The 26,045-nt window shown below is 41.3% G+C and overlaps 1 protein-coding gene across 4 annotated transcripts in view; it reads right to left on the bottom strand.

Moving 5' to 3' along the window:
* The window catches only part of LOC118813169 (aminopeptidase O (putative)), a 116,309-nt gene that overhangs the window by 11,395 nt on the left and 78,869 nt on the right, over nt 1–26,045 (bottom strand). For 3 of the 4 annotated variants that reach the window (XM_036578359.1, XM_036578361.1, XM_036578360.1), the window contains one exon: nt 9,115–9,231. The exons of the other annotated variant lie outside the window; for it this stretch is intronic. In XM_036578359.1, the coding sequence (XP_036434252.1) occupies nt 9,115–9,231 (117 nt within the window). The remainder of the gene's footprint in view (nt 1–9,114; nt 9,232–26,045) is intronic. 4 annotated transcript variants of the gene reach the window in all.

Below are 26,045 nucleotides of genomic sequence, written 5' to 3'. Positions count from 1 at the left end.
AGAGAGAGTGTTTAGCTTTAGGCTGAAGGTGTGAGATGACTCTGGAAGCATTACGGGAAGCCCTCCGCTTACACAGCACTGCATATCTGGCTTTATGAGCAGTGCTTGGCCCTCGCATTTCTCTCTGGACAGATATTCTACCTCATCGCAGCCATGCCATCCATCAGTGGGGCGTCTGGCCTCGCATGGAAGGTGAGGAGACACCAGAACTCAGAGATACACACATACAGTCTGAGGACAGCTTCTCTGTAGTCAGAGAGTCAGACACCATACAGAGTGTGAGGGCAAGCCAGGCCATTTCCTAGAGAAACACCCAGCTGTAATTACCAGAAAGAAATGTCCACACACACACACACACGCACACACAAACACACAGAGGGAGTAACTGGCAAGCTGCGAGTGTGTGTGTGTGTGGGAGGGGACAAGGAGTTAAAGAAACCAATGTGTGCCAGGAAGGAAAGTGATTCTTACTGGTACAGCCATGTTTGTGTGAACAAAAAAAGTGGTAACAGTTTATTATAACAGGCCTACAAACAGCAGCAAAACCATTATCTAATACGTTGTTGTGATAATGATAGGAATGATAAAATTGATACTTACACATTAATAAGTCTATTATGATTTACTTAGTGACATAAATAATTAAAGCTCTGTAAAGGCTTTTTCATATATCTTTATAAATACATTACAAAGCTGCAACTTCATAAAAGAGGTTCAACTAATGATTATTAATGTTCATGTATATCATAATCACTTAACAGGTCTGTCATAGTGATGTAATTTTAGCTGATGATTAATTACCATAGAAATTAAGAATTTCTTATTTTTCAGTGTATCCAGTTACTAAAGCCTACAGTGGACAGACTTGCTTTTGTGGACAGAATTCCTAGTTGTTGATACTAAGTAGCTCCCAACTGAAAGCATTTCTCACCACTGCCCTCTAAATGTGTTACAGCACCAGTCAGAAGTTACTATTGCCTCCATAAATATCTACTTTCTTTTATTTAGATCTTTGCCTCAACCCAACAGAGGAAAACACACTCAGTTTACATTCTGTTTGTTGTGACGTAAACACATTATGAAAGCTAACACATGTGGAAAACAACTGTGAACAGCACAAATAATTGTGATCAGGGGATAACACTACCATTTAAAGGTTTGGAATGAACTTTCTTAATACAATAAGATCAATTTCATCAAGAATAATGTAGTATGTATTTGAATATGCTATTCTGGTGCAACTTCACAGGTGAAATGACTCAGAAAGATGTACACCTTCAAGAATTATGTTATAATACCTATAGATATAGTAGATATATCCAGATTGCCTCACAAGTGATTATCAAATCTTGAGGTAGATAATCTGATCAAAAGTACTATCAACAGAGAATCACAGTGTATTAATTATCATTTAATACATTTTTGTTGATGCCAAAATACTCAAAATATTAAATAAAACAACTAAAAACACACTGTATTGTTTAGTTAATAATATTTATTAAATCTACATTATATAAGTTACTATAGTTAACTAATAAAAATTATTAATATGAATCCAAACTTTTGAATGCCAGTGTTCTTTTACCAAATACAGCGAAAGGTGCTGAACTGATCGTCTGTTGTATGATACAGATGCAGCAGATAGAGATTAGGCTTAAAAAAGCAGGACAGAGAAGACGACAAAACATTAGTTTATCTGATCATGTTGGGCACACAAGTGTGTGAAAAGCCATGTGTGTGAGTATGTGTGTGTACACGCTTGCTAGGACTAATAAATCGTGGAATGCCCTGTATAATTACTGCGGCTCCCCCGAGAGAGAGAGAGAGAGAGAGAGAGAGAGAGAGAGACACACACACACATACAGCAGCTGTCCTGCCTGTGGGTTCTCCCCGGGAATGTAGCTTTGAGCCGTGTTGCAGCTGCCAGGCCTGTACAGGACAGGGGGAGAGAAAGGGCACACACACACACACACTCACACACACACACACACTCACACACACACTAGGCATTCAGGTACATTTTCCAAAAAACGAAGTTTCAGAAAGAGGTGCTATAGCTAAAGTGCTACATATTGCAAGTATATTGCTAGATATTGCGATTGCAGTGCTACATACTGCAACTACAGTGCTACATATTACAGTTGTGCTACATCTTGTGATCACAGTACTACAGATTGCGATTATAGAGCTACATATTGCGACTGCAGTACTACCGATTACAATTCCAGAGCTACACAGTCCGATTATAGTGCCACATATTGTGATTGTGACACATCTGCAATACAGTGAATAAATGTGTCATGGTAAAAATTTGGCCTGCAACATTTTCTTTTGCTAGAAAAGACTTCATCAAAACGGCCTTGAAAACACTCATTTTAGAACTATAAAAAATAATACACAGGGAAAAAAACCAAAAAACAGTGGTTAGAGAGACTTGGTTAGAGTCATTTGCATATTGCAGCCTTTTGCGATATCAGTATATAACGGTCAGTATCTCAATAACTGCCAAACGATATACTGTACAGCTGTACTGGACTCTGAAATGAGACGAAGAGAGAGGGAGGTGACTGAGTTGTGAAGTGGGGATTTTTTTATTTGGAAGAGTAGCTGTTAAAAAAGTACTTTGTTTTTCTCTCTGACTCTACTACTTTGCTCTCAATCTCTCTCTGTCTTTCTCTCTCTCTCTCTCTCTCACACACACACACACACACACACACATCTCGTGCCATATTCAGTGGATTTCTGAGACTCTTTGGTGTGGCTCATATCAAATGCTCTTTTCCTGGCCTGTTTGACCGAGTGAACTTTGAGACGGGCCTTTGAAAGGAGCTGTAGGACAATGCGCTCTGTGTGCCTGACCAACAGATGGTACTCACACACACATACACGCACACACACACGCACACACACACACACACACGCACACACACAGCAGTGCCCACATGAAACAACATGCCATCACGCTAAAGCCTTACGCTTCTGCCCATGCTCACACGCCACACACGCACACTACATGCTACATTCCACAGTGTTAGGCACTGCTTCAGTCTCTCAGAGGTACGCGCAAAGCCTACAGCAACACACCTCACACTCTACCCGACCACTCCAACACACAGAAAAGAAAGAAACCTCAGTAAAGCAAGGGCTTCATTGTTCAGAAGAGTGGAAGCAGGCCTGAGGGCACACTGACCAAACTCTAAAAGCCAGCTGCGAGCCATGTCCTAACCTTTAGCCTCTTCCTCACCTACTCACAAAGCTTAACATTAAAAGCTGTAGCTGGCTGGCCCAGGGTAATCTACACCAGATTTACAACCACTTCAAGTAGAACATATGTGCCCTGAAGCATAACCGCTTGCGGTTCGTGTTGAGGTGGTTCGAACAGATCTCATTTATAAATTGTAAAGCAACAAGAACACGAAGCTGATTTTCCATGCATGAACAAACTTCTAACTCGATACTTCCAGCACTGGACTGCAAGTTCGGTTTCCTCTAGTATTGATATATTATCTGGCTGCACTTCCTCTGTGTTCTGTGTCTTCTTCTTTGTGAATGTGTGAATGTTTACATATGGATGTCTATGTGTGTGCAGTAGCAATTGCTGGCAAAGGCAATATAGGCAATTGCATAGGGTGGCAAATTGTGGGGAACAGCACAAGCACTTGTGAAATCATCATCATCAAAAGCTGTGAAAAACAGGAATTGGCTACAGCCAATCAAATGCTGCCTCTTTTAAATCAACTCAAGCCAAAGAGAAAGACTATTGTAATTAGGACTAATCATATCTAAAGAAAACTATCTTAAAATAATATTTCTCTTGTTAAAATGATTGTTGATTACATCGACCCCCTGTGTGACCCCACCTCCATACACAGACACACCACCCCCTGCAGCTTAGGTCTACTTTATTTGCTGTCATTAATTTCTATGTATTTTAGAATTAACCAATTAAGTAAAACTTGTGTATTACATTTTTAAATATTATTAGATTTACAGTGAACAGTGCAACTCATTTAGGTAATACATTTTAAAAATTATGTCAAAAAAATATATGAGCATTTGGGAGATCCTGCTGGTGTGGATTTCCTCCCTTTCAGTGATGTACAAAACCATGATGTGTGTGCTAATAGCTCCCCCTTGTGAGATTTCAGCCTCCTAAATATGACTGAATGAGTTAAAGAGCTAAGTCCATGTGCTTTGTTTACAAAAATCAAGCCAAGTAAAGATTTGCATAAATCCCCCACTTTTCTAATCTAACCCTCCTTCAGCCCACAAACTGATATAAAAATGAAAGAAATTACAGAACAATAGTCACGCTACTCACTTATGGGACCTGCATTCCTTAGAGACCACTTCACCACAAACCACAAATCTTTAATCTGGCAATGAAAATATGTTCTTCAGCGGTCACTCAAGACTCTCCCTGAGTAAAGTAATTCATAATTGACGTTAGCCTGTCTTCCATGGCCTGTAGGTGGAGTCATTCAGCAGTGCTTGTATGCACACATCAAAATCATTTTCTCTGTGTTTGATGTCTTGGTTACAGACCACTCTCATGATCCCCTTAGGACCATGTTGTAACCCTCAAGGCGGTCCCAACTCCCAGGTTACGATCCCCTGGCCTAGGGGGCCAAAAAAAGGATAGGGCCACCATTGTGTGTGTGTGTGTGTGTGTGCGCACATGGTAAAATTCTGGTATAGACCACTTAATTACAAATTAAGTGACTGCACAGTTGTACATTTCTATTGTCAGGTTTGTGTTGTGAGCTTTTGTGAGTTACTTTCCTTGTAAGTGTGAACATACTTGGCCTGTAAAGCTTGATTCAGATACTCAGTGGTCACAGCCTCTCTTTTTATTTCGTAACTTCACTCAAAGGGGACATTCAGTAAGCACTTAAAAGTTCCAAAACTGCTGCTTGCAGCAAGGTTTGAGGGAAGGTTTCAAAATTAGCGTGAAAAAGCACTGAGAGCTGAGCTCCACCCTGCCCTTAGAGCTAATAAAGCCCATGCTAAAAGGCTACATTACCTCAGTGTGGCAATAAATGGCAAGTAAGCAGGAGAATTACGTCTGCTGGGAAGAGAACTGCCATCAGGACCTAGGCGGAGGAGGAGGGAGGAAGGAAGAGAGAACATGAGAGAGAGAGAGAGAAAGAAAGAGAAAGAGAAAGGGATGAAAGGAGACAGCGAGGAAGGGGAGGGTGAAGTGGTAGTAATAACCCAATTTATTTTTAGAGAGCCTTTTGTTTTTCCTGGAAGATCCTGATGAAAATCTCCCCACAAGCTCTGGGCTGAAACGAGTCGTGGTAGTCTGGGACTCACTGTGCTCACCGCCTCCGATCACTTTCCATCTGCTTGCCTTACAAAAAAAAAGTGCTCGTTACAAAAGAACAGGGGCTGGTGGGTTAGCGCTGACCTGCCAGATTTCGCTCCCGGACAGAAGCTGGCTTGCTCTGAATGGAGCAACACTCACAGAGTGGCCTAACTGGCTGCGGGAGGAGTAATCGAATCAGCAGATTAAATACCAGAGAGGTTAGCTGCTTGGCTAACTGCGCTTCACTGCTAAAAAAAGGAGAAAAAAAAGAGAAGAGTCTGAAACGTGGATACCTGCTGCAAAAAAGGCTTCTCGCTGCCTGAAAAGGAAACATTGTGTGTTCAGAATCTATCTGCTAGATCTCTTTTGACACATGTCAAAAAAAGACGCTGTCTTTGCAAGTTTTAACAAGAAGGAATCGCACTTTTCAGATGAGATGTAAGGCTGCCATCCAAGCAATGATGTAAGTTTATAGATAAAAAGTGAGAAGCACTATACTTGTTTGGTTAGAACTTTGAATATCACTGTTACAGTATTAGTGTCTTGGAACAGTAACAGTCTCAATTTACAGTGATATGAAAAGATAAGACATTGTTTTTGTCATTTGATAACACTGAGCATAGTAGCCAGCACTACTAAAAGCAGAGAAGAAAGGGCAGATAAAAGTATCTTACACAATGAAGTTTTAACCCTTAAGGGTGGGTCAGGAGGGCATTGCATTGCTTCTCAAGGACGAAAAACATGAGGCATGCTACATTTTGACAGGAACAGAAAGCTTTGGCATTTGTCCTGTTAGATAGTGATCCTCTATTATCTAGCCAGTGTGGTGCTGCTAGCAAAAACAAGCTAAACAAAATAAAGGATTTGCTTTTTGATTGTCATGAGATTTTGGATCTGTGAAATCAGGCAGTTCAGGTTACTCAGCAACTGCACCCTGTCACTGAAGGCCTAGCTTACCTGTGATCTGTGGCCTACTTGACCTCTTGGAGTTAAACCTTTTCAAATCAGGGTGCCTGGAGCACTCCACACAGAAGACAGCAAAATGCCTTTTTCTATTGAAAACAATTGGGGAAAAGTGCCTCATGCATACAATGTACAGCCGCCCCCTTAGTCTACAGTTGTTACGTCAATTTTGCTACATCATTCAAATGTAATAAGCAATTACATATTTAATTACAGAGTGAGTTTCACAGAGAACACTTACATTAGATTTACATTACATCTTTTTTTCCAGTTCTTTGATGTCAAGTAATGACAAAAAGGTAAAGCCTACTTACACTCAACATTAATTTTTACATCAAATTTAAATCATAATAGAGTATCTTCTCTTATAAAACAGATAGTTCTGATCCTAAAATCTGACTGGCTGAGCCATGTTCGAAACCCTGAAGCCCTTGGTAAAATCCACGATATACCCACACCTATAACCACTTCACAACTGAATTGCGTATTACAACAACACGGCACGAACAAAAACCCCTTGTGCTGTTAATGGAATAATCTTTGACTCTCATGCTGTTTGCATGGACCACCAAGTATGATGATGAAGTAAGAACCCGCTTTTGTTTAAACTGAGGGGCTGAAAACTTATTTTCTTTACTAGAACTAGGCTGGTCAGCTAGCTAACAGGCTAAAGGATAGCCAACAGCCTAAACAACTCCATCATTAATATCACAGACTTGAATTAAAGCAGTTACGGTATGATTAACTGTAAAACGGCAGTATAAATGTCTAAAAATGTCACTTGAATGTATTATGCAATTCAAATGTTTGTGTTTCATTCAGAAGTAGCGTCAAACCCATGCTGAATGCCAAACTCTGTATTCCCTAAATAATGTCCTAGCTATGAAAGTTTAGGAATTCTAGCCTCTACAGGCAAATAGTGCATCATTTATTTAGAGTGGATGTGGCCGAGCCCAAAATGACTACTTCTTAACTATATTATGCACTTCTTAACTATATTATGCATATTTTATCATATTTTATGTTGGCTGCCATTTTAGAAAAGCAATAAGCTACTTGAGGCAGAGTGTTACTGCGATTTCATCACAGGCATTGTGGCTAATAACACCCTTCCCGTGATAAAATCGCAGCAACGCATGGCCTCTCGTGGCTTACTGCTTTAATATACTTACAAACGCAAATATGGTATCTCTACACTTCTGATAGAACTTTTCTGCTTAATTTATATTAAATTGCACTAGGCTTTTGTTATCACTGGCAATAACTGTAAACCCTACAAGTTCATTATTTGTGCCACATATTTCTTTCTTAAGCAAACAACTCCAATGCCAACATTCAGGAACTGAAAGGCACAAGAGCTGAACGCAACCAGGCTGTATTCTAAAGAGCTGCTCATGTCTCTGAGCTGAGAAGCCCGCTCAAGAATGGGACACTCTGCAGGTGAGGCAGAGGAGCAATGTGATTAGCTAAAATGAATGTGATTAGGATGGCGCCTTCGGTCGCTCAGCATCATGTTTGTGTGGGATGACAGGTGCAGCAGTGCAGCAGTGTATCAGGCAGTCCTCAGAACAACAACAAGCTCCGAGGAGAAGCTAAAAGCCCATGTCTTAATATTCCTCTTCCCTTCCCTCGGAACCTTGACTGCATCCAGTGTGGATTTGCTCTGTGCAGTGTGGACAGTAAACTGAGAGGGGAGGAGAGTTCATGTTGTGACAGCAGGTGTGTGGAGGAGAGGTGGTGCATATGAGTAGCGCAGATACAGTGGTATGTGGTGTATGTGATAGGGATGCAACAATTAGTCGAGGATGATAAATCTGAAAAAACACTTCATATTCGATGATTTAATCATTTGGACAGACTACAATACAATACAGGAAGCTTTGGGGGCAATATAGCTTCTATTATTTCATTGTACCATAAAGGATAAAATCGCACAGTCATCCAGGGCTGGGAGTCCAAGAGAGCGTAATTGGCTTCGCTCTTACTAAGTGGCCTTCCCTTTCCCATCTCATCGATTTATTCTTTCACATGTTTATGTTGAGCTGTCCAATGATGTTACATTAGCAGCAATACAAAAAGATGTGGTGGCTGGCTTCATGTGTCTTGGGTGAAGCATGCGGTAGGGGTGACCTAGCAAGCAGGTGGAATATGACTAAACTGGAGGGTGATTTCTGTAGTAGTGCAGGCTGAAGCATAGCTGCCTGCTTGCTATTGTTATGAATCGAGACCTCTCATTGAAATACAGCCTTGATAAAGGCTACTTCCGGCTACTGCCAAGGTCCATTTATTTGTGACCAGAGTACACAGATTCTGAATCAAAACACACTCCTGACATTAGCAAAATCAGTAATTCAGGATATATACACTCATTGGTTGAAACAAGCAGCTGCTGTTACTCTCACTGGAAACTGCGTTCTCCCTATTTTCATGTTCGCCCTGCGTTCATGTGGTTTTCATGTTCAGTTTCATGTAAATCCTGCATTCACCTGATGAGAGTAATGTTATTGAATTACTGAAAGTAATAAATTTTAATTTTGATGAAGCTTATTTTGTCCAGCCATATAGCTGCAACAAAATGCACTGCACTGACGAAATATCTTTCTTTAGAGCCAAATTTGAGCTAATAAGATAAATGTGCTTAATCGTGATTCAGTACACAGAATAATGGGATTAACTGCCATGAAATATTTCACTTGTCTGAAATTTGAATGATGGTGGCAGGAAAGGGAGAGGAACCCAAAGAAAGTATCACAGATTATTTGAATCTATTTATCGAATAATAGACAAGCGGTTAATTGATTCTAGAAATAACTGCAGCCCTACTGTGTATTTATGTGTGTTACCTCTGCATCCTGGTTCCGCAGGCTGTACGTTGTCTGCAGTAGGCTGAGACAGGACACGCTAAGCTCCGCCTCTTCTAACAGAAACTCCAACAGCAGGACCAACTTCTCTGGACTCAGCTGAAATACACACACAAAGCAGGGAATACTGTTATTCTAAGACACATACACCTTCAACTATATGCTATTAAACTTGTTGCTATACTGCAGCGTTCTCCTACTGAGTACTGCTTTTGCTTAATTCTAACCAAATTGTTCTAACCATAAAACAATGCAAAGCAAGTACACAATAACTACCCTACTACTGAATGAAAAAATACAATGAACTGCCATAATTTCATACGGTTCCTATTAGTCCTGTGCCGCTGTAATCACAGACTTTAATGAAAACAGCCCAAAAATGACTCTGCTTTCATAAGCCCTAAATGGCATTAAAAGTTAATACCATTGAGCCTTGTGGCATTATCAAAAAGTTACCCAGGAGATGTTCCTTTTCACTTTGAAGAGAATTAGAGAGCGGTGTGTTTGAGCGCAAGGCGGGGAGTTGGGAGGACTATTCCGTAGCCGCGGTAAAATGAAAGCAAGGAGGAGGGAGGGAAAAAAACAGGTCGTGCTTATTAAAACTCCCTGCCTGAAAAGAGCCCCCTCTGATAATCGTCTAAATAAGAGGAAAATCATATTTCTCTCCCCGCTTGAAATGCAGAGCCTGCGTAATCGCTTATGGAGCAGAGACAGTAAATGGAGGGCAGGAGCACAGCGGGATTTAAGTGCTGGGAAAACCTGCGTTAATGCCGGCATTGATCTCACAGTATGGAAATCAGGCCTAACCTGATTACTGGAGAGAGAAAGCCTCTATATCTACAAGGGATGGAGTTTCTTCCATTCTTTACTTCCTCAGTGTTAGTCATCACAAGCTAAAGCTGCATCCATTAGTGGACAGTGTTTGCAGTGTTTCAATAATGTTGATCATGGAACAAAATGGATGCTTCATTTAATTAAAATCTCGAAGTGCGCTATAATACTCTATAATATCGATATGATACATTCATTTTGGCACATTGCAATACACTGCAGGGTTCACTGGGGGCTTCTGTTGTTTCGTTGCACCACAAAAGGGAACATCTGTCGAACAAAAGTATAAATGAAGGTAGTCCTGTGATCAGGGTAAAAGTGAGATGAAACTGCAGAAGACCTAACGGATCATTTAGTCAATTAGTCCAACAATAGTCGATGAATGAACTGATTACATAAATAATTGTTAGTTGCAGCATGATCAACATTTCCCTCCTGCTGAATCTGAACATTTCCCTCCTGCTGAGTCTGAATCTCTGCTATTATACAGCACCAGCCAATCTGAGAGCATGAAGGTAAGAATGTGCTTCATCTGAGGCACATGAAGCCACTGTGTGTTTTTCAAACTGTGGCTCATGCAGTGTAATACAGCAGCTGAGCTGGTAGATGCCCAGGACTGCCTGACACCTCTGCAGATCAGCAGGAGAGACCCAGCTGCACCATTCAGCTCCAGAGTTTCTTTTTCAGTTATGCACCATAATTGATAATCTAGACAGACCAACTACTGCCTTATCATTCAAACGGGGAGAATTCCAGATAAAAAAAGCTGAGTAAAACAGTTAAATATTTGCCCACATAAATTCACATAAGGCAAGCAAATTGCACAACATCCGTTCCTGTATTATGTAATACAGGAACGGATGTACAAATCTAAAGAGTGATCAATAAAGAAGCGCCGGTTACTGACCTGAAAGCATTCTCAGATATTAGACATTGGGTGTGTCACAGAAGACCAAAGAGAAAAAGAACCAGAAAGAGCTTTCAGTCAAGAGAGAGATACAGGGAGATAGAGAGAGAGTGAGTGATGTGGTGGAAGAGCTGGCCGACTGATGTGGAAGAAGAGAGAAAAAGTAGAGAGAGCAACTAAGGGATAAAAGGGGTCACATGCCAAGAGAAAGAGGGGAAGAGAGAGAAACAGAGGAAGAGATGCACACAGAGGGACTGTGATAGAGAGAGAAACGGGGAGAGAGACAGAAATAGAGGGAGAGAGACACACTGAGGGACAGTGACAGAAAGAGAAATGGGGAGAGAGACAGAGGGAGAGAGAGACACATGCAGAGGTACAGTGACAGAGAAATAGGCAGAGAGGGGGAAGAGAGAGAGAAATAGAGGGGGAGAGAACTACACACAGAGGGACTGTGATAGAGAAACGGAGAGAGAGAGAGAAATAGAGGGAGAGAGACACACTGAGTGACAGTGACAGAGAGAGAAACAGGCAAAGATGGAGAAGGAGAGAAACAGGCAGAGAGAGGGGGAGAGGCAGACAGAAGAGACCGGCTTTTTGTACTCTAGTTAATGGAATAAATATATAATTTTACTAGATTTTTTCAGCAGTGTGCAGGCAACACTTCTCTCAATCTATGTTCAGACAGAGAGAAACAGGGAGACAAATCAAGAGAGAGAAATAGTAATAGAGGACAAAGAGGGAAAAGGACAGGGAAAAGGACAGAGAGAGGAGAGAAAGAAAGGAGAGAGGGCAATACAAAGAGAAAGCACAGAAAGAGGGAGAGAGATATGGCAGGAAGAGTGATGTGGTGGGAGATGGGTGGTGGCAGGGCTGCTATTATTACCCCCATTATCACATCAGAATCTGAACAGCACTGATACACAGCATCCACCATTCTCTCCACACACACACACACACGGGGCTCCTCAGTCTGGGAGCAGCCGCTGATCTCATCCTCTCATCCCAATTCACAGCTGCTAATTCTCTCTCTCTCTTTTCTTCACACACTTCGCCACAAAACACGTCTTACACAAATGACTCCCTGGAGTTCCACACCTCACACCTTTCCCTCCTCATCCTGTCTTCATCCTCTTTTCCTCCTCATCTTCATCCTCTCCAGAGCCCCGTTTCCCGCAACTTTTACCCGTTATAAAATCCTTTCCTAAAATGGTTAGGAAATGTCAGGCTGCACTCCGCCTAAGCAAGAAAAGGTGCTATATTTGTCCACATTACTGAAAGAGGGAACTATTTTACCGCTGCGTGCTGTAAGGCCATTCAAGGTCTCACAAAAGCACCACACAGACAAAAGCCTCCTACTGTGTCTTAGCACAAGTCACATAAAACCAAAATTACAGTAACCTGACCGTGAGAAACCTCGTAATGCGGGCTTCCTTTGAAAGATGGGCGGCTAGGACTTGACTTTTTCTTCCCTGAAGACTCAGTGAAGACATAATTTGGTGGAAAAAAAAGAAATAATAAAGTCTTCTGGCTTTCAGGCTGATAAAACCAGCGCCGTCTCCTCGGCATCCGCGTCGTCGTTAAGCGCCATTCACAGGCCCACCCATGCTCATCGGATTCGCTGCCTTTGAAAGATGAGAGGAATTTAAAGTTATAAAAGGGGGTGGTGTGTGTGGGGGGGTGCCTGCTCCACGCTCAATTTGCCTCAGGGAACGGCAATTGTTTCGGGGCAACAAAACCCTTTCCACCTTGAGGATCCAAAGGGCCACACTGTGCCCAAACTCGATGGCAAAGGCAGCAGTGATTCAGGAGAAAACACCCTCACCCAGTCCACCCTGTCCACCAGTGAGTATAAAATACAGCTGTGTTCAAACGTCAAGAGTACAACACTGATAATGTATAAGCACATAGCAAATACTCTAACAGAGACAAATGCCTCAACAATGTGAGGGGCAGCTGAATACTTGATGTGCAAGCTAAGAAGTCAACAAGAAAACTGCCAGTTAAGTTGAATGTCAGCTTTGCTATTCTAAACCCTATTGTATCATATTGTATGGCACTTTTGTGAAACATATATCAATACCCTGCCCTAGTATAAAAATGACCAGGACAGGGGGTTTTCCATCAGTGGGCTGACCTGTAGCATTCAGAGCCGATAAGAGGGCTTAGGGGGATTGATGACATTGTTTAAAAAGCTTGTGCGTTGGATGAAGACCGGGGTCTCTTGTGGAGGTGGGTTTTAAAAAGGGAAAAAAGCTGTTTGTAGTTAGTAGCCTGTGGGTCTTTGGAGGATAGCTGCTGTTAGCAGTGGGAGCCACTGTGTTGGTACAGTCAAACTGTGAAACCTACTGGAAGAAAATGCTGCTAGATTTGAGAAGTTTATGGTACATACACACACATACACTACAGGACAACCATTTAGAAGTGATGCTAACAAGAGAATGTCATTTTTTTAAGCCATAGTGTTAGGGATGCACCAATTTTTACCTTATGATACCAATACCTGATTCTCAAGTAACTGAATACTGAGTAAAGATGATCACTTAACTGCTTGACAAGTACCTATAAATCCTGATATGTATCAGTGAAGATTGAATGAAGGGCATTTACTGATTGGATAACTTCACATTTGAACGTTGTCATAGCTACAAAAAGTTCCTGTTCTCTTTGTTTTTCTTTAGATACTTAATTCTATGTATTATAGTTGCAGTTCGTTTTATTGTTGCTATGTATTGTAGATGCTGGTTGAAATACTAGCATTACAGATTTTACAATGAGCGTTTTTTACTATTGACATAATCCCACACAGATTATATTGCTTGTTTCAGTTAAGCTCCATCTACTGGCATGTAGACAAGTGCCAGTACTGTGTGCGTGTGTGTCAGGATTTGCATAATCATATCAGTATCCTCTACTGCCATGCCCATACTGTATTTACGGCAGTGTTAGGCTGATACTGATGTATAAATGGTACTACACCACATATTGGGCGTAGTGGGCAAGGTTTACTAGAACAAAAGGGTTTGACTAAAGGTCTGAAGCAATAGTAGCAGTGACTGTTCATGTTTTTGCTTAAACTACATTTCTGGTGAATTTGATTGCAGCCCTAATCATATCCTCCTGATTCTCATACTCATATGCTTCTAAAGACTTGATGAACTGAATCTGAAGTTTGTATTTGGAATATATAGGCTTATGTACCATGTTAGGGAAAAGATATTTTCTCTTAAAATGAAGTTTGCGAAGAATTCCAAGCTGCATAATATAAGGCATTATCATCAAATAGATATAAGACTTTTCTCATACAATACTGTCGATTAAGACAACTGCAAACCGATGGAATATTCTGGACATTTTAGGCGTCAATAAACGTGCTGGGTTGTTTTCTGGCAAACTCACTGTTTCCTTCCATACTTCCATGCCTGTTGTGCATACTGAGCATGCATGATATAGTTAAATACTCCCCATTACTGAACACAGAGTTGTAAAATCATATGCAGAAGTTGGAACACCCCTGGTCAAATTACGTTTTGTTGATTTTAATTTTTAAGTAAAAATAAGCTTTCTCCCCCCAGTATGTTAAATTCAGCAAATAAATGGTAATTGAGCACTACAATGTGCACAAGTGTGTTCTCTGTAGAGGATGCGTACTTATAAAATCATGTACATGTAATTTGACAGAGGGTGCACACAATTGTATACATTCTGCAAAAAGAAATGACTTAATCGAACTAAAAAAAAAGAAAGAAAAAAAACAAGCCCCACAAAACACACACCCTTACCACACAGGCTTCCTTAAAATACATAGCCATACCGAAACCTCTGAAACCGCCCCACTAACACACGCGCAGCCGCTCCAGGCCAAGCCAGTGTTTGCTTTTCCGCTGACTTTTTCATTCCTCCCCACATGAAAGATCCTGCTCATGCCGTGTCCATTAAAGCCATGGAAAAGTTAGCAGCACGCAAATAAACATCCAGAGGAGCTTAATGAAAAATGATGGCCCCTTTTTTCGGCTTGCTTAAAGAAAGGCTTCCTATGCCAATATTTCACCCTGAAAGAGTGAGTCCCTCTCGGCCAATCACAAAGACATACGGCTTGTGTTACAATGCGTGCGATTATCAGCCTAGGTGCAGTGTAATTTCCCAAACAGTCCTCCAGAGCCAAACAGGGACACGGAATGGAGATATAGAAGCTGCTGGCAATTCATCCTGTGTCTGATTACGCCTCTGTGAAAGGGGTAGAAAGCAATGCTTGCAGGCTATGTGGTGGGTAAAAGAGGCAGGGTGACTCATAGGTGCTGAGCTTATGTTTCTGCTTGTGGAAAGCGAAAGAGAATGACACATACACTTACACACAGGCTTAGACGCACAGAGCCACACCCTGTCACCGCTACTTAGCTACATGCCACAAGTACAGCATCACCGGGCTTCAATTAGAACTCACCCGGGGCCAAAGATTTACGGCAACAAAAACCACTTACTGGATCACTCAAACATATTCTTCACTAATCCCTTCAGAGGAATGTGTCATATTGCTCCTATTTGACAGTCTTGCACTAATAAAGCTCAACATGCTATGGTGCCCTCAAAGAGCCTCTGACACCTCTGCGCTCCACACGACTCCACCCTGTAATGACTCCAGAGTCTCTCTTTCACTTCTCATATAGTGTTTAGCTTCATATGAATTAGGGCCTGACTGATATTGTAGCTTTTGACTGATATTACTGATTTTGTCTGATGGGGATACTGATTTTAAGGAGCTAAAATTCATATAACTGATAAAATTGGACAATGTCATTTGGTCCAATGATTAAGCAGTGTCACAAGGCCACTGCACACTGAACATAGCAGATATAGTACAAAGTGCTGCTACACAATGTAGAATGCTTCACAGCGATGATTAACATGACATTCAAGTTCATTTTTACACTCATAGTGATCTAATGACAAACTTTCAACATAATTCATTTTGTCTGGCATCCGTTTACTACCTCTTTACTAACTTGTGTTTTCCAGCTGAAAGATGTAAGGTTAAAAAAAGACTAGGCTAGCAACATTACCTGAGGTAACATACCATTACAACGTTAATCTAAAAGACTGACAGCCTTTCTCTGTGTAAAATATCAAGCAATTTATGACCTAATATTGACTCTGTGCTCTCCGTATGACTTTAATTTAATGTAGTAATAGCAACATGCTGAATGGTGCGCTGTGACATGCTGAGAATTTAACAATGCAGAGAATTGTCAATTGCTGGCGTTTGGAAACACCAAATGCCGGCTCCAGTGTGCGTACCTTCATTAAAAACAATGGTTTCAAATGTCTGGACGTTGTGCCATGGGATGCAGCACATCTGGTGTGCAGTGGCCCTCACAGTTTTAGTTAAACAGTCCTTTACTGACAGTTCACTATTTGCAAAATAATGACTGACATGCCTCTCAGCTAATCACAAGATCCCTAAGAACTGCATCTTCCGCCAAGTGAAGGAAACTCTCACAAAACCCCTCAGAACAAACCTGCAGTGAGAATGGTGGTGGCAGTAAATCAGTCGGAATTATTAGACTAACAGCAACACATCACTGAGGAACGGGTAATACAGGCATGCTATCTTGACCATCTGGAGGATGATGTTATTCAGAAAATTTTGGATTTAAGTAGATGAAAGACTACATTCACAGCTTAACTCAAAAGTAGTAACTTAAGTAGCTCTAAAGTAAAATAAAGTTTATCTAGGTGACTACAGGTTGCTAACATTAATTTTAACATGATGTACAAAAATAATTTCATAGAGCAATGCTGTTAGTAGTTAGCTAACTAGGTTAGCTTTTCCTAACCTCTCAGTGAGTTTGATAAGTAACTCTGCCTAGTGCTTGTGGGCACAGCATTACTGTATTAGCTGCTATTTTTTTTATTTTTCATCAGTTCTCTTCATCTAAAGGTTGTAACATGTTATCCTCATGTTAAAGCTTTGACTTGCATTTTACAAATCATTGCATTACTGCAAAACCAAGATACATGTCAACCAGAATGATGTTTTGTGTTCACATTTACCTGTTTATTCATGTTGCTAGCTTTGTAGTGTCTGTAAAAGGCTGGCAGAAGAGCATGATGTTTGCCAGCACATAAATTCGTGGAACCTTAATATCAGCTGATTTTATCTGCCAAACAGATTGCATGTTCTATATCCTGAGAGAGATCTCTTCCATCCTCTTATTAGAAGCAGATATGAAAACTCGTGAGCAGTAAAAAAGCTGGCAAGTTCAGAAACCAATCTCCTGTAGCATGTGTCCAGCAGCATTCTTCCTAAGAGAACATTTTAGTGATTTTAAATTTAAAATTCTGGTGCACTTTAAGGATAACATACAGTGATAATTGCAGTGGAATTGTGTAGTTAATTGAATTCAACAAGTATGTAAATACAAGTCACATCCAGAATATTGTACTGTTTACTAGGTATTTTGACTTTTTTGTTAAAAATCTGTTGCTTATCATACCAAAGTGGAATGCATACGAAATTTGGCAGACATCTTCTTTTGAGATTCTGCATCTATTATAAACAGATGCAGAGGCCACACTGACCATCAATTTGCGTTTCACTGGCTCCAAAAATGGCATGTTGTGTTTGGACCCCAATAATCGCTATTTGCTATGTCATTTGTATATTGTATATCATAGCCGTTACGATACCCCATCACTGAAATCAGTTTCAGACAAAATTGGCTGATCGTCTTGGTGGCAGCGTGATACTTTTCACATATTAAGCTTTTTTGCCCACTGTCTGAAACCTATTAAAGAAAGAAATTCATGAAATATGTGACAATAAAACCGAATTCACCTCGTGATAAGTTTGTATGAACATGGGAAGAAAACATGCACAAAATGCAGGCCTCTCAGACACATGGATGAGAAAACTGTAGAGCCTTTCTCTTATCCAGGACGGTTTAAGGTTGGAAGCTTGTGGGGGAGTTTGTGTCGTCCTTTATCAAGTGCTGAGTTTTTGAACGGCTGACTGAAAATGACAAACAAGGGGAATTCTTCTCATGTAGTACATGTCTGGAACAATAGTTTTCTGGCACGTGGGTGTAGATTTCGTCAAGATGAGTGACAGTTGCAAGCACAATAACACAGGAAATCAATGACATGCTCAGCAAACACAGGAAAAATGACAGAGATGCCTGAAGCTCATATTTTTCCACCTTTTGTCCACTTACTACCTACCGCATGATGTATTTGCGTTCGTGAGTGTGTGTTTCTATAATTGGTACCACTGCTGTAAAAGATGTATCAAGACTGTACTAATCAATCAAGAGAAATGCATGTAGGTTTATTATTCAAAAATGAATCTTAAGACATTATTTAGTAAATCTGCACTGACTATGAAACTAATACTTAAAAGGAAATTCCACAGATTTTTCAGATTTTCTGCATATTTAAATCTTAAGATATACACACATTTATTCAGTGCTTTGAGGCAAAATGCTAGTATTAGAGAAACTTACAGAGTCAGAACTGTTCACAGTAGCGGTGACAGGAACCAGACATCTAAAGATTTTAATTTAAGCATTAAAATTGTTGATATTGCAACCCCTGGTTCTTATCAGCACCACTGTAAAGAAACCTGAGTCAGTAAGTTTCTCTACATTTCATATCAAACTACTCTAAATTACTTTGTTTTTTTGAGAGAACTAGGCTAAAGTTAAGTAAAATTGGTAGAATTGTTGTTATAAGTGTGAGTAATTTTGATAGAAAAGTTTTAAGTGTGAGTAATTGAAGCTTAAGGGGTTAAAATCAAACCTGAGACATCAAAAGTGAGTCGATAAAAAACAAGCAGTGACAGGGATCTGACCAGTTTCCACTGTTTACATGCAGCCAAATTTAGACAAAGTCCACTTTTTCTAGCAGCCTGTCCTTCGGCTTGACGTGTGTGTTCCGGTTCGGCTCGTAGGCCCGTCATGGGATCCGCCACTGCGTCACGTTGTAGCTCACACCAGCACAAAGCTGCCTGTTGAAGAGCAGTCACACAACTAAACTCTCATTCCCCACGGGGACCCCGGCATCCTGCCTTTGTTCGTACATTTCCATGGCAACGTCACCGAACGCCAAATTAGGAAGCCGAGATCGCATGCGTTCAATGTGCGCCGGAGGGTGCGATCCGTGCTGGAACCACAGCACTCGGGAACGGTATGAGGACATCAGGGACTGCCGAGGAGACAGCACGGAAAAGTCTGATTAATTCTCATCCCCGCTGTACTGCTTTCAGCAGGAATATAAACAGAGCTCAAAGCGCACTGCGAATTCGGGCCGTTTCAACTTCTGTCATCAGTTGGAAAGAATTGGTGGAAGGTATCACATAAGGGTGACCATGACTCACTTCCTAATAAGCTGGCTGAACTATCTGAAGCAGTTTTCAACTCCTAACGCGAGTGCTTTGAAATAAACAGAAAAGGGGGCCAAGCAACGATTGTAAAAACACAGCTAAACGGACAAGGCAAAGTCAGGAGCCCGTCTGGCGGCCCGATGTGAAAGTTTCACAGATGGCTTTTGAAGAGTTCCCTTTTATCTATCGGCGGACTTTGTCCGAAACCCTGGAAACGAAGCATTCTCCTTTTCAGAAGCTCATCCCTCATTTCTATCAATCTCTCTTTCTCTCTGCGGAGGGTCCTACGTGGTAGAATGCATGACTCTTGTCTCCCCTTTCTCCTTGCTAAAGAGACAAAGTCAGGGTGACATTATTAAACGGGCGAGCGTGATTTCTGCAACGATTCTCCTGCTCCAGTGACTTTTATTTGGTCTGACCACAGGCTCGTAAAAACACGGGCAGCCCCGGCACATAAAGCCCTGGCTGGGGTACTTGGGTTACACTCATTTCTCTCCCACTCCCTCCTCTTTCCTTTTGTCTTGGTTGGATCTTTTTTTCCCACCAGTAAGCTCCCCTCGCGGGCAGACCTCCAAAGGAGTCAAAAGCCGTCTCCCAAAAGAGACGATCCTCTGGAGAATTATGGCGTGGCAACCCAATATGGCTACGGCATACGCCGCAAGACTTCAAACACGAATGAGCTCAACGGGTTCAGGTGGAGCCTTGCCTTTCGATTTCAGTCAAGTCTTACTGCTACTCGATCTTCTCTGTGCACCACAAGGGCACGCGGGACTTTATTGAATTATAGATCACATGTGGGTGGGATTGCCCTTTACATCAGCAACCCAGGCTGTATGTTCTAAAGAGTCCTAACAGGGTTGGATTTACCCTGCCTGGTTGTTGCTAGAGCCAGTGAACAGATTTGATTGTGATATTTCAGTGCTTTGTGCCCTCAAGGTAAAATCCACATGAGTAGACCTCAGAGAAATCAATGGAACTCACCCTTAAAAAAGTCAAAGCCTGTTCCTACAGTTAAGGTAGGACATGCTGACTCCTTGCCCCACTGACCCTCAAGGTGCCACGTTCACCTCGTTTTGACTCTGCTGTTTGCAGCCTGCAGGTTTGTTCTAAAGGCAGGAGGGGGTGCGGATCCATACGAGCCCGTAATCAGGCCGACTGCACCAGACAGCACGTCGATGGGACGTCACTTAGTGAAACAGATCCGTCTGATTGCAAAACATTAGCCTGCGCTTGCTGAGAAGAGCTAAAAAAGACGGTCCTCTGGCTGAGAGACACTGAGGCTAATGGGGGTGAATCCATCAGGGTCTGACAAACAAGAGAACGAGAGCAGCCACCTGCTTTCTCAGTACTTTGAGCGTTTATTCTGAGAGAGTACATCCCTCAGCAGCTGCTGAAGGGCCAGTGGCTTCTGCTGACCTCCATATGTAGTGTATGTATGTATATGAACATGCTTGATGTTTTATCGTTGATAAATCTCTACTAATCTGCATGTTTTGAGGCTTGTAAATACACAAACTTTCATCCATAAAAGACAGAAGACTGCATTCAGTTTTCGCTGGGGAGGTGTTTTATGCAGAGTAATTGATTTTCAAACCACTACTTGCTGCCCTTTCAACGTTTTAAGGTGTAAACTTGAATCGTCATTAAAGCATTATCACGTATTCCGCCATCGGGAGCTGTGTAAACTAACCAGACCTAGATTTCCACAAGATAATTGGATGCCCTTTCTCCATAACCTTGCAATCAAGCAGTCTTTGCAAACAAGACAAGCAACTGTTTTCACTTACACAAATGTGAGCACCGTTAGATGAGGCTCAAACAAGCACTGACTTGTAAAGGGGGAAAAATGCAATTTGTCTTTGAAATAACAATAACAGATAAATTGTTTCAATAGAAAAATGAAGTTTCATGATACTGTTTCAGGCATGTCTTCATACCTTGTGCCTTCTTATTTGTGCAGCCATAGCAACAGAAACTATTTTGACAGACAAGTGAAAGCATGTGTTTGATACTGTATTGGTGTGAATGATGTCATGCTATTGTTGAAAAGTTTGAATATCCCCAGTCAAATTACATGTCCTTTTGATTTCCAAAGTGAAAGTAAGTTCCTTCTTACAGTTCCTTACAGGGAACAAAGTTATACATGACATTTTTCTGCCTGTATTGGAAAAAATAAAACATACAGTATAAGTACAGTATGTGCCATAAGCTTTGCGAAGGCCACATTTTATGTTTATTTTCCCAGTATGTTAAAATCAGCAAATAAACAGTAACTGTGTATTAAAATTTGCCGAAGCGGGTTCTCTATAGAGAATCCATACATATATTCATTTTAAAATTCAACTAAACATGGAATTTGATTAAACCTTTACACACGACTGTGTGCCTTGCACCGTCTGAATTCTCAAGAAAGGTGGCAAACCACAAAAAGACCTGAAAAGTTCATTAATTCAGAAAGTGTGCCCCATTCTCAGCTTAAGTGTGATGTTCCATGGGGCATTGAGGCTTCAGATCCCCTCTGAAAGCCTTTCTCTCAGCTTGAAGAGCAAAAAGCAGGTTGGCCCAGACCAATCAAGAGGCTTCCCAGTGTAATGTCCAGCAGCTGAGACAACAAACATCACTGATACACAAGCACCAGACAGCACACACATGCCAGGTCTATTAAATTTACCTCCAGCTGCTGTAACCAGTAATGTTACAATGACCTTGAACCTTGATTAGAAAGCTGAACATGTGGTTGCTCTTTTCATAGACCATGAGACACAATTGCCTTTAGGTTGTCTGTGATGCTACAACTGTAAAGAAGCTCTAAGGAATGGTGTCTATATGCCTATATGTAGGGCTAGCATGACATCTGAATCATACTGGCAGGAAATGGAGTGACAGTCATTAACGGTCTCCTACCACACGCACACGTTGGGCTGAGGAAGTTTAATTAATTTCTGTCAATCAACTGCCTTGCCACAGACCACAGCCTCAGAGTGTGGCCCTCAAAGGCAGCTTTTCTTCTCTGGTAGAGAGAGAGAGAGAGAGTGAGAGAGAAACATCCCTCTTAGCACACAGTTACACAACAACATAAAGGGCAGTTTTCACAGGAGGGACAAAAGGCCACTTGTGTGCATAATATTACTAAAGCAAGGCAAGGTGACAAACAAACAGCTCTGGTGTGAGCTGCGTGAAAAGCGAGGCTGCATCCAGTAGGGCTGCACATTCTATCATTTTTTTTTTCCATTTTTGCCATTTTCTTTGGGCATAATTTGAAAGTGCCAGCTGCCCTTTACATTTTATGTAAATATAATAATTAACTGCCTGGTAGACCTGGTCCAGACAAAATCTTGTTACACTGAAGGGGAATCAAACGTTTAATTAAAAAAATTGAGATGGTTTGAGGTGAAATGCATCATTCTAGACCGACTCAAAGTGCTTTGTGATTGTGACAATAGGAACCAAGGGTTGCAATGACTTGAACACAAATGTTAATGACTATCCAAAATGACCAGTTAACCTACAAACATGTTAACCTGAATGCATAGTTCTAAGAGTTTATATGTAATGTTGATATAGGTAAAATAGAAGTCAATCTATAGTGATTTCTTTGTGTACTATTGCGCCTCGACACCCTGCATATAACTCTCCGGCAGGATTTAAAACAATAAATTGTAGGTTGAAACTTCTCATATCTCATATCTATCATAGAATAACGTCTCAGACATCAGGCAGCGTATTTCTAAGAGTTCCATGTAATAACTTTCTGTGATGTAGCTTTTAGAGACAGAAATGTTTCAGGCGTCTGGTTCCCATGACATCCAATATCTCACACCAGTCCATTCACAACTGCGTTATTCTCTGCTGAAACAACATGGCAGCCATAGTCATCAGACTCACTGTAAAGTAACTTCACCATACGGCATTTATTCCCAGTAAACACAAAACAGGAATTAAACCACAGTTGTTATTGGTGTTTTTTTTTTTTGGCAGCTGTGGTTGTCAGACTGAAGGCTCTGCCGGCTCTGTAAGCTGAGAATTTGCATGTTGTTCATGTGATCGTAGCTTCGCAACTCTGTAGAATGACTTCATGCATTTTAATTGTTCTACTTATCATTTTATATTGTTTATATATATGACTTAGTGATCATTCTACTTTATTTTGGCTATTCATTCATTTGCAGGATTTCTCTTCATGCATGCTTCGGCCTGCTCCCGCCTACAGCGGGTTGGATTCCCGCCCTGAAATGCTGAAAATTAGTCCCACGTCACAAGATTGTGGCAGGTCCTGCGGGAATCTGCAGGAGTGCAGACCTTTAATACAAGGTTTTGTTCTAACAGTGACAATTTGTTAATTGTTACATTGCAATATTGGCCTTTATACTACTGATATCATAGAGGGCTGCAATATACAATTGAGCTGATGACAAATGACAGATCTGTATATTGTGTGCGGTGAACATTCTGAACAAAGACTTTCCTTGCTGAGTTTCTGTGGGTGGTCTGATTGAAATGACTGTTGAAATGTAACATATTTTGGTCAAAATAATACAGGCCAGTCTGTGCCACATCAATGGTCTGCATAAGAATTTTTAACATATTGTAAGGCATATCACCATATGCAGCAGGAGAAATGTAATATGACTGTTTGTCCATAGTGGCTGGCCTGTTCATCCACACGGAGGGGTACAAAGCGGCAAACCTGCAGCGTGTCATTGCAGGTGCTCAGAACACACAGGCGTCTCCTAAATAATGATTGACTGGTAAACAAGGCGGGGAGGGAAGTGCGGAGAAGATCAAAGCAATAGATCTACTTCCTGCGAGGGACACCTGTTGAAAGTAGCTTTGATAATACCTGCTTAAAAGAGCATCAAAAGAGCTCGTGTGCGACATGTGTACCGTCTCGGAGACAATAGCAAAGTGGAGGCGAAAATGTGAAACAGAGCAGCGCTGTCAGACAAGCCAAGTGGAGCCGGCACGCACATGGCGGTCCAGGCCAAAAGAATTCAGGATCTGGAGCTCCGGATGTCATCACCGAGGTTATTTACAGATGGCTTTTCAAGATGGTTTCCCGCTTTACACGCCATCAAGGGACGAAGTCTCCAGCCGGTCTTGCACAGGTCAACCACAGCATAAGCTTCTTGTTCATGTTAAGTTGCATTTAATCAGGACAAGAAATCTAATCAAACTGCATGGGCTCCATGGTTTGAGGCCATAATATTAAGAAGTGATAAAGATTCAATTTCACTGTTGGACTACTGGGTATATAGGTATATTGCTCCGTCAAATTTAGATCTGAGCAATACACACAGGCGGCAATAAGGTAGATTACTGAGGAACGGTATATATCAATATTGCTTTTGCTTACTTTGCCAGAGAATAGCACTGCTATAGTGAGAAATATTACCCTGGAGCGTCTTTCCAATATTCTCTCTTTCTCCTTTGCTGCTTCCTTCTTCTGTAATCTACAGTACTGTGCAAAAGTCAGAGACCACCCATCATTCTACACATTCTACACATCCTTTCAGTGTTCAGATGCCTTCTCACAGTGGAAGGATGAACAGCTGAAGATTTCTTTCAGATCTGAAGGAAGAGTGGAGCTTGATTTTCTCCTCTCTCTCACCATTGAAAGCTTTAAGCACTGTTTATCTGATGGTGACAGTTTTGGTGCTCTATCAGGTCTTGCATGTTTGTTTGAAGTCCCATTTTATTTGTAGGTTTTAATAATTTTTTGTATTTCAGTTTTAGAAAATTTGACTTTCTCCTTGCATGTGAAAGTGGATTTTCCTAATTGCTGTTTTGACTGGAAATTAAATGAAGGGTGATCTCTGACTTTTGCATAGTACTGTATATCATAGCTGTCAGGACCAAACCTTATATCACCATTTTTGACTTTGACTTTCTTTTGCCAGCTTCTATTTACATTACATAAAAGTTTGATGATGAATGGACCAAAAGAAATGGTCCAAAATTACTTTGAACAAAATCTCATTAACTTCCATTAAAAGTTACAAATGTTTTTTGCTTCTCTTGAAAAATAACCATTTTGTGATGCAAGGTTTTGTTCAGAGACAGTAAGTTTTTTTGCCATGTTGCTGCAAGTGCACAACAAATTAGCAATGTCCATTATGTCTACATGTTTAATAAAGCAATTCACAAAAATATTACCCTGGAATGCACAGACTGCCAATTGTAATCCACCCTCCTTGTGTTAGACATGACTTTCATAAACTGGCACATGCAAGAAAAAGTTTGCAGCTTGAATTTCCTTCAGCCCATGTCAGGGTACAGTGGTGAGATAGGGGCATGTTCTAAACAAACACGTCCGAATAAAACCCTGAGCAGACTCAGAGATAGCATCAGGCTGAGTTAAAAGCCCACTGTGGTCCGCCGGGCAGAGATGGGCAGAGAGGAGCCGTCACCTGGCTAAACTCTGGCGTGATGTGTTATGAAAATGAGAGACGCGCTGCAGATGGGCCGCCTGCTGAGGCCCCCCTCCCCAGCCTGCTGAACCCGGATTAGGCCCCAGAGCTGACAGAGGTATGCGGGAATGAACTAAGCCCAGATATCTCTCTCTCTCTCTCTCTCTCTCTCTCTCTCTCTCTTTCTCACTACTCTCCGTCTCTCTCACCGTCATGCGTGGCTGGATCTCCAGCCCAAAACAACAACGCAAAGAAAGGAGAGAGAAAGTGCGAACTCACACAAACACCAGGGCGGTCAAGCAAGACTTTCACTCACTCTGACACATGCGTACTGTCCATCCAAGAATACACAATTAAGACGTGGAGAAACACAGTCAAGAGAAAAACACTGACG

Source organism: Colossoma macropomum, unplaced genomic scaffold, assembly GCF_904425465.1.
Source record: "Colossoma macropomum unplaced genomic scaffold, Colossoma_macropomum, whole genome shotgun sequence".
Lineage (NCBI taxonomy): Eukaryota > Metazoa > Chordata > Actinopteri > Characiformes > Serrasalmidae > Colossoma > Colossoma macropomum.
This window is presented reverse-complemented; position numbering and strand designations above follow the sequence as displayed.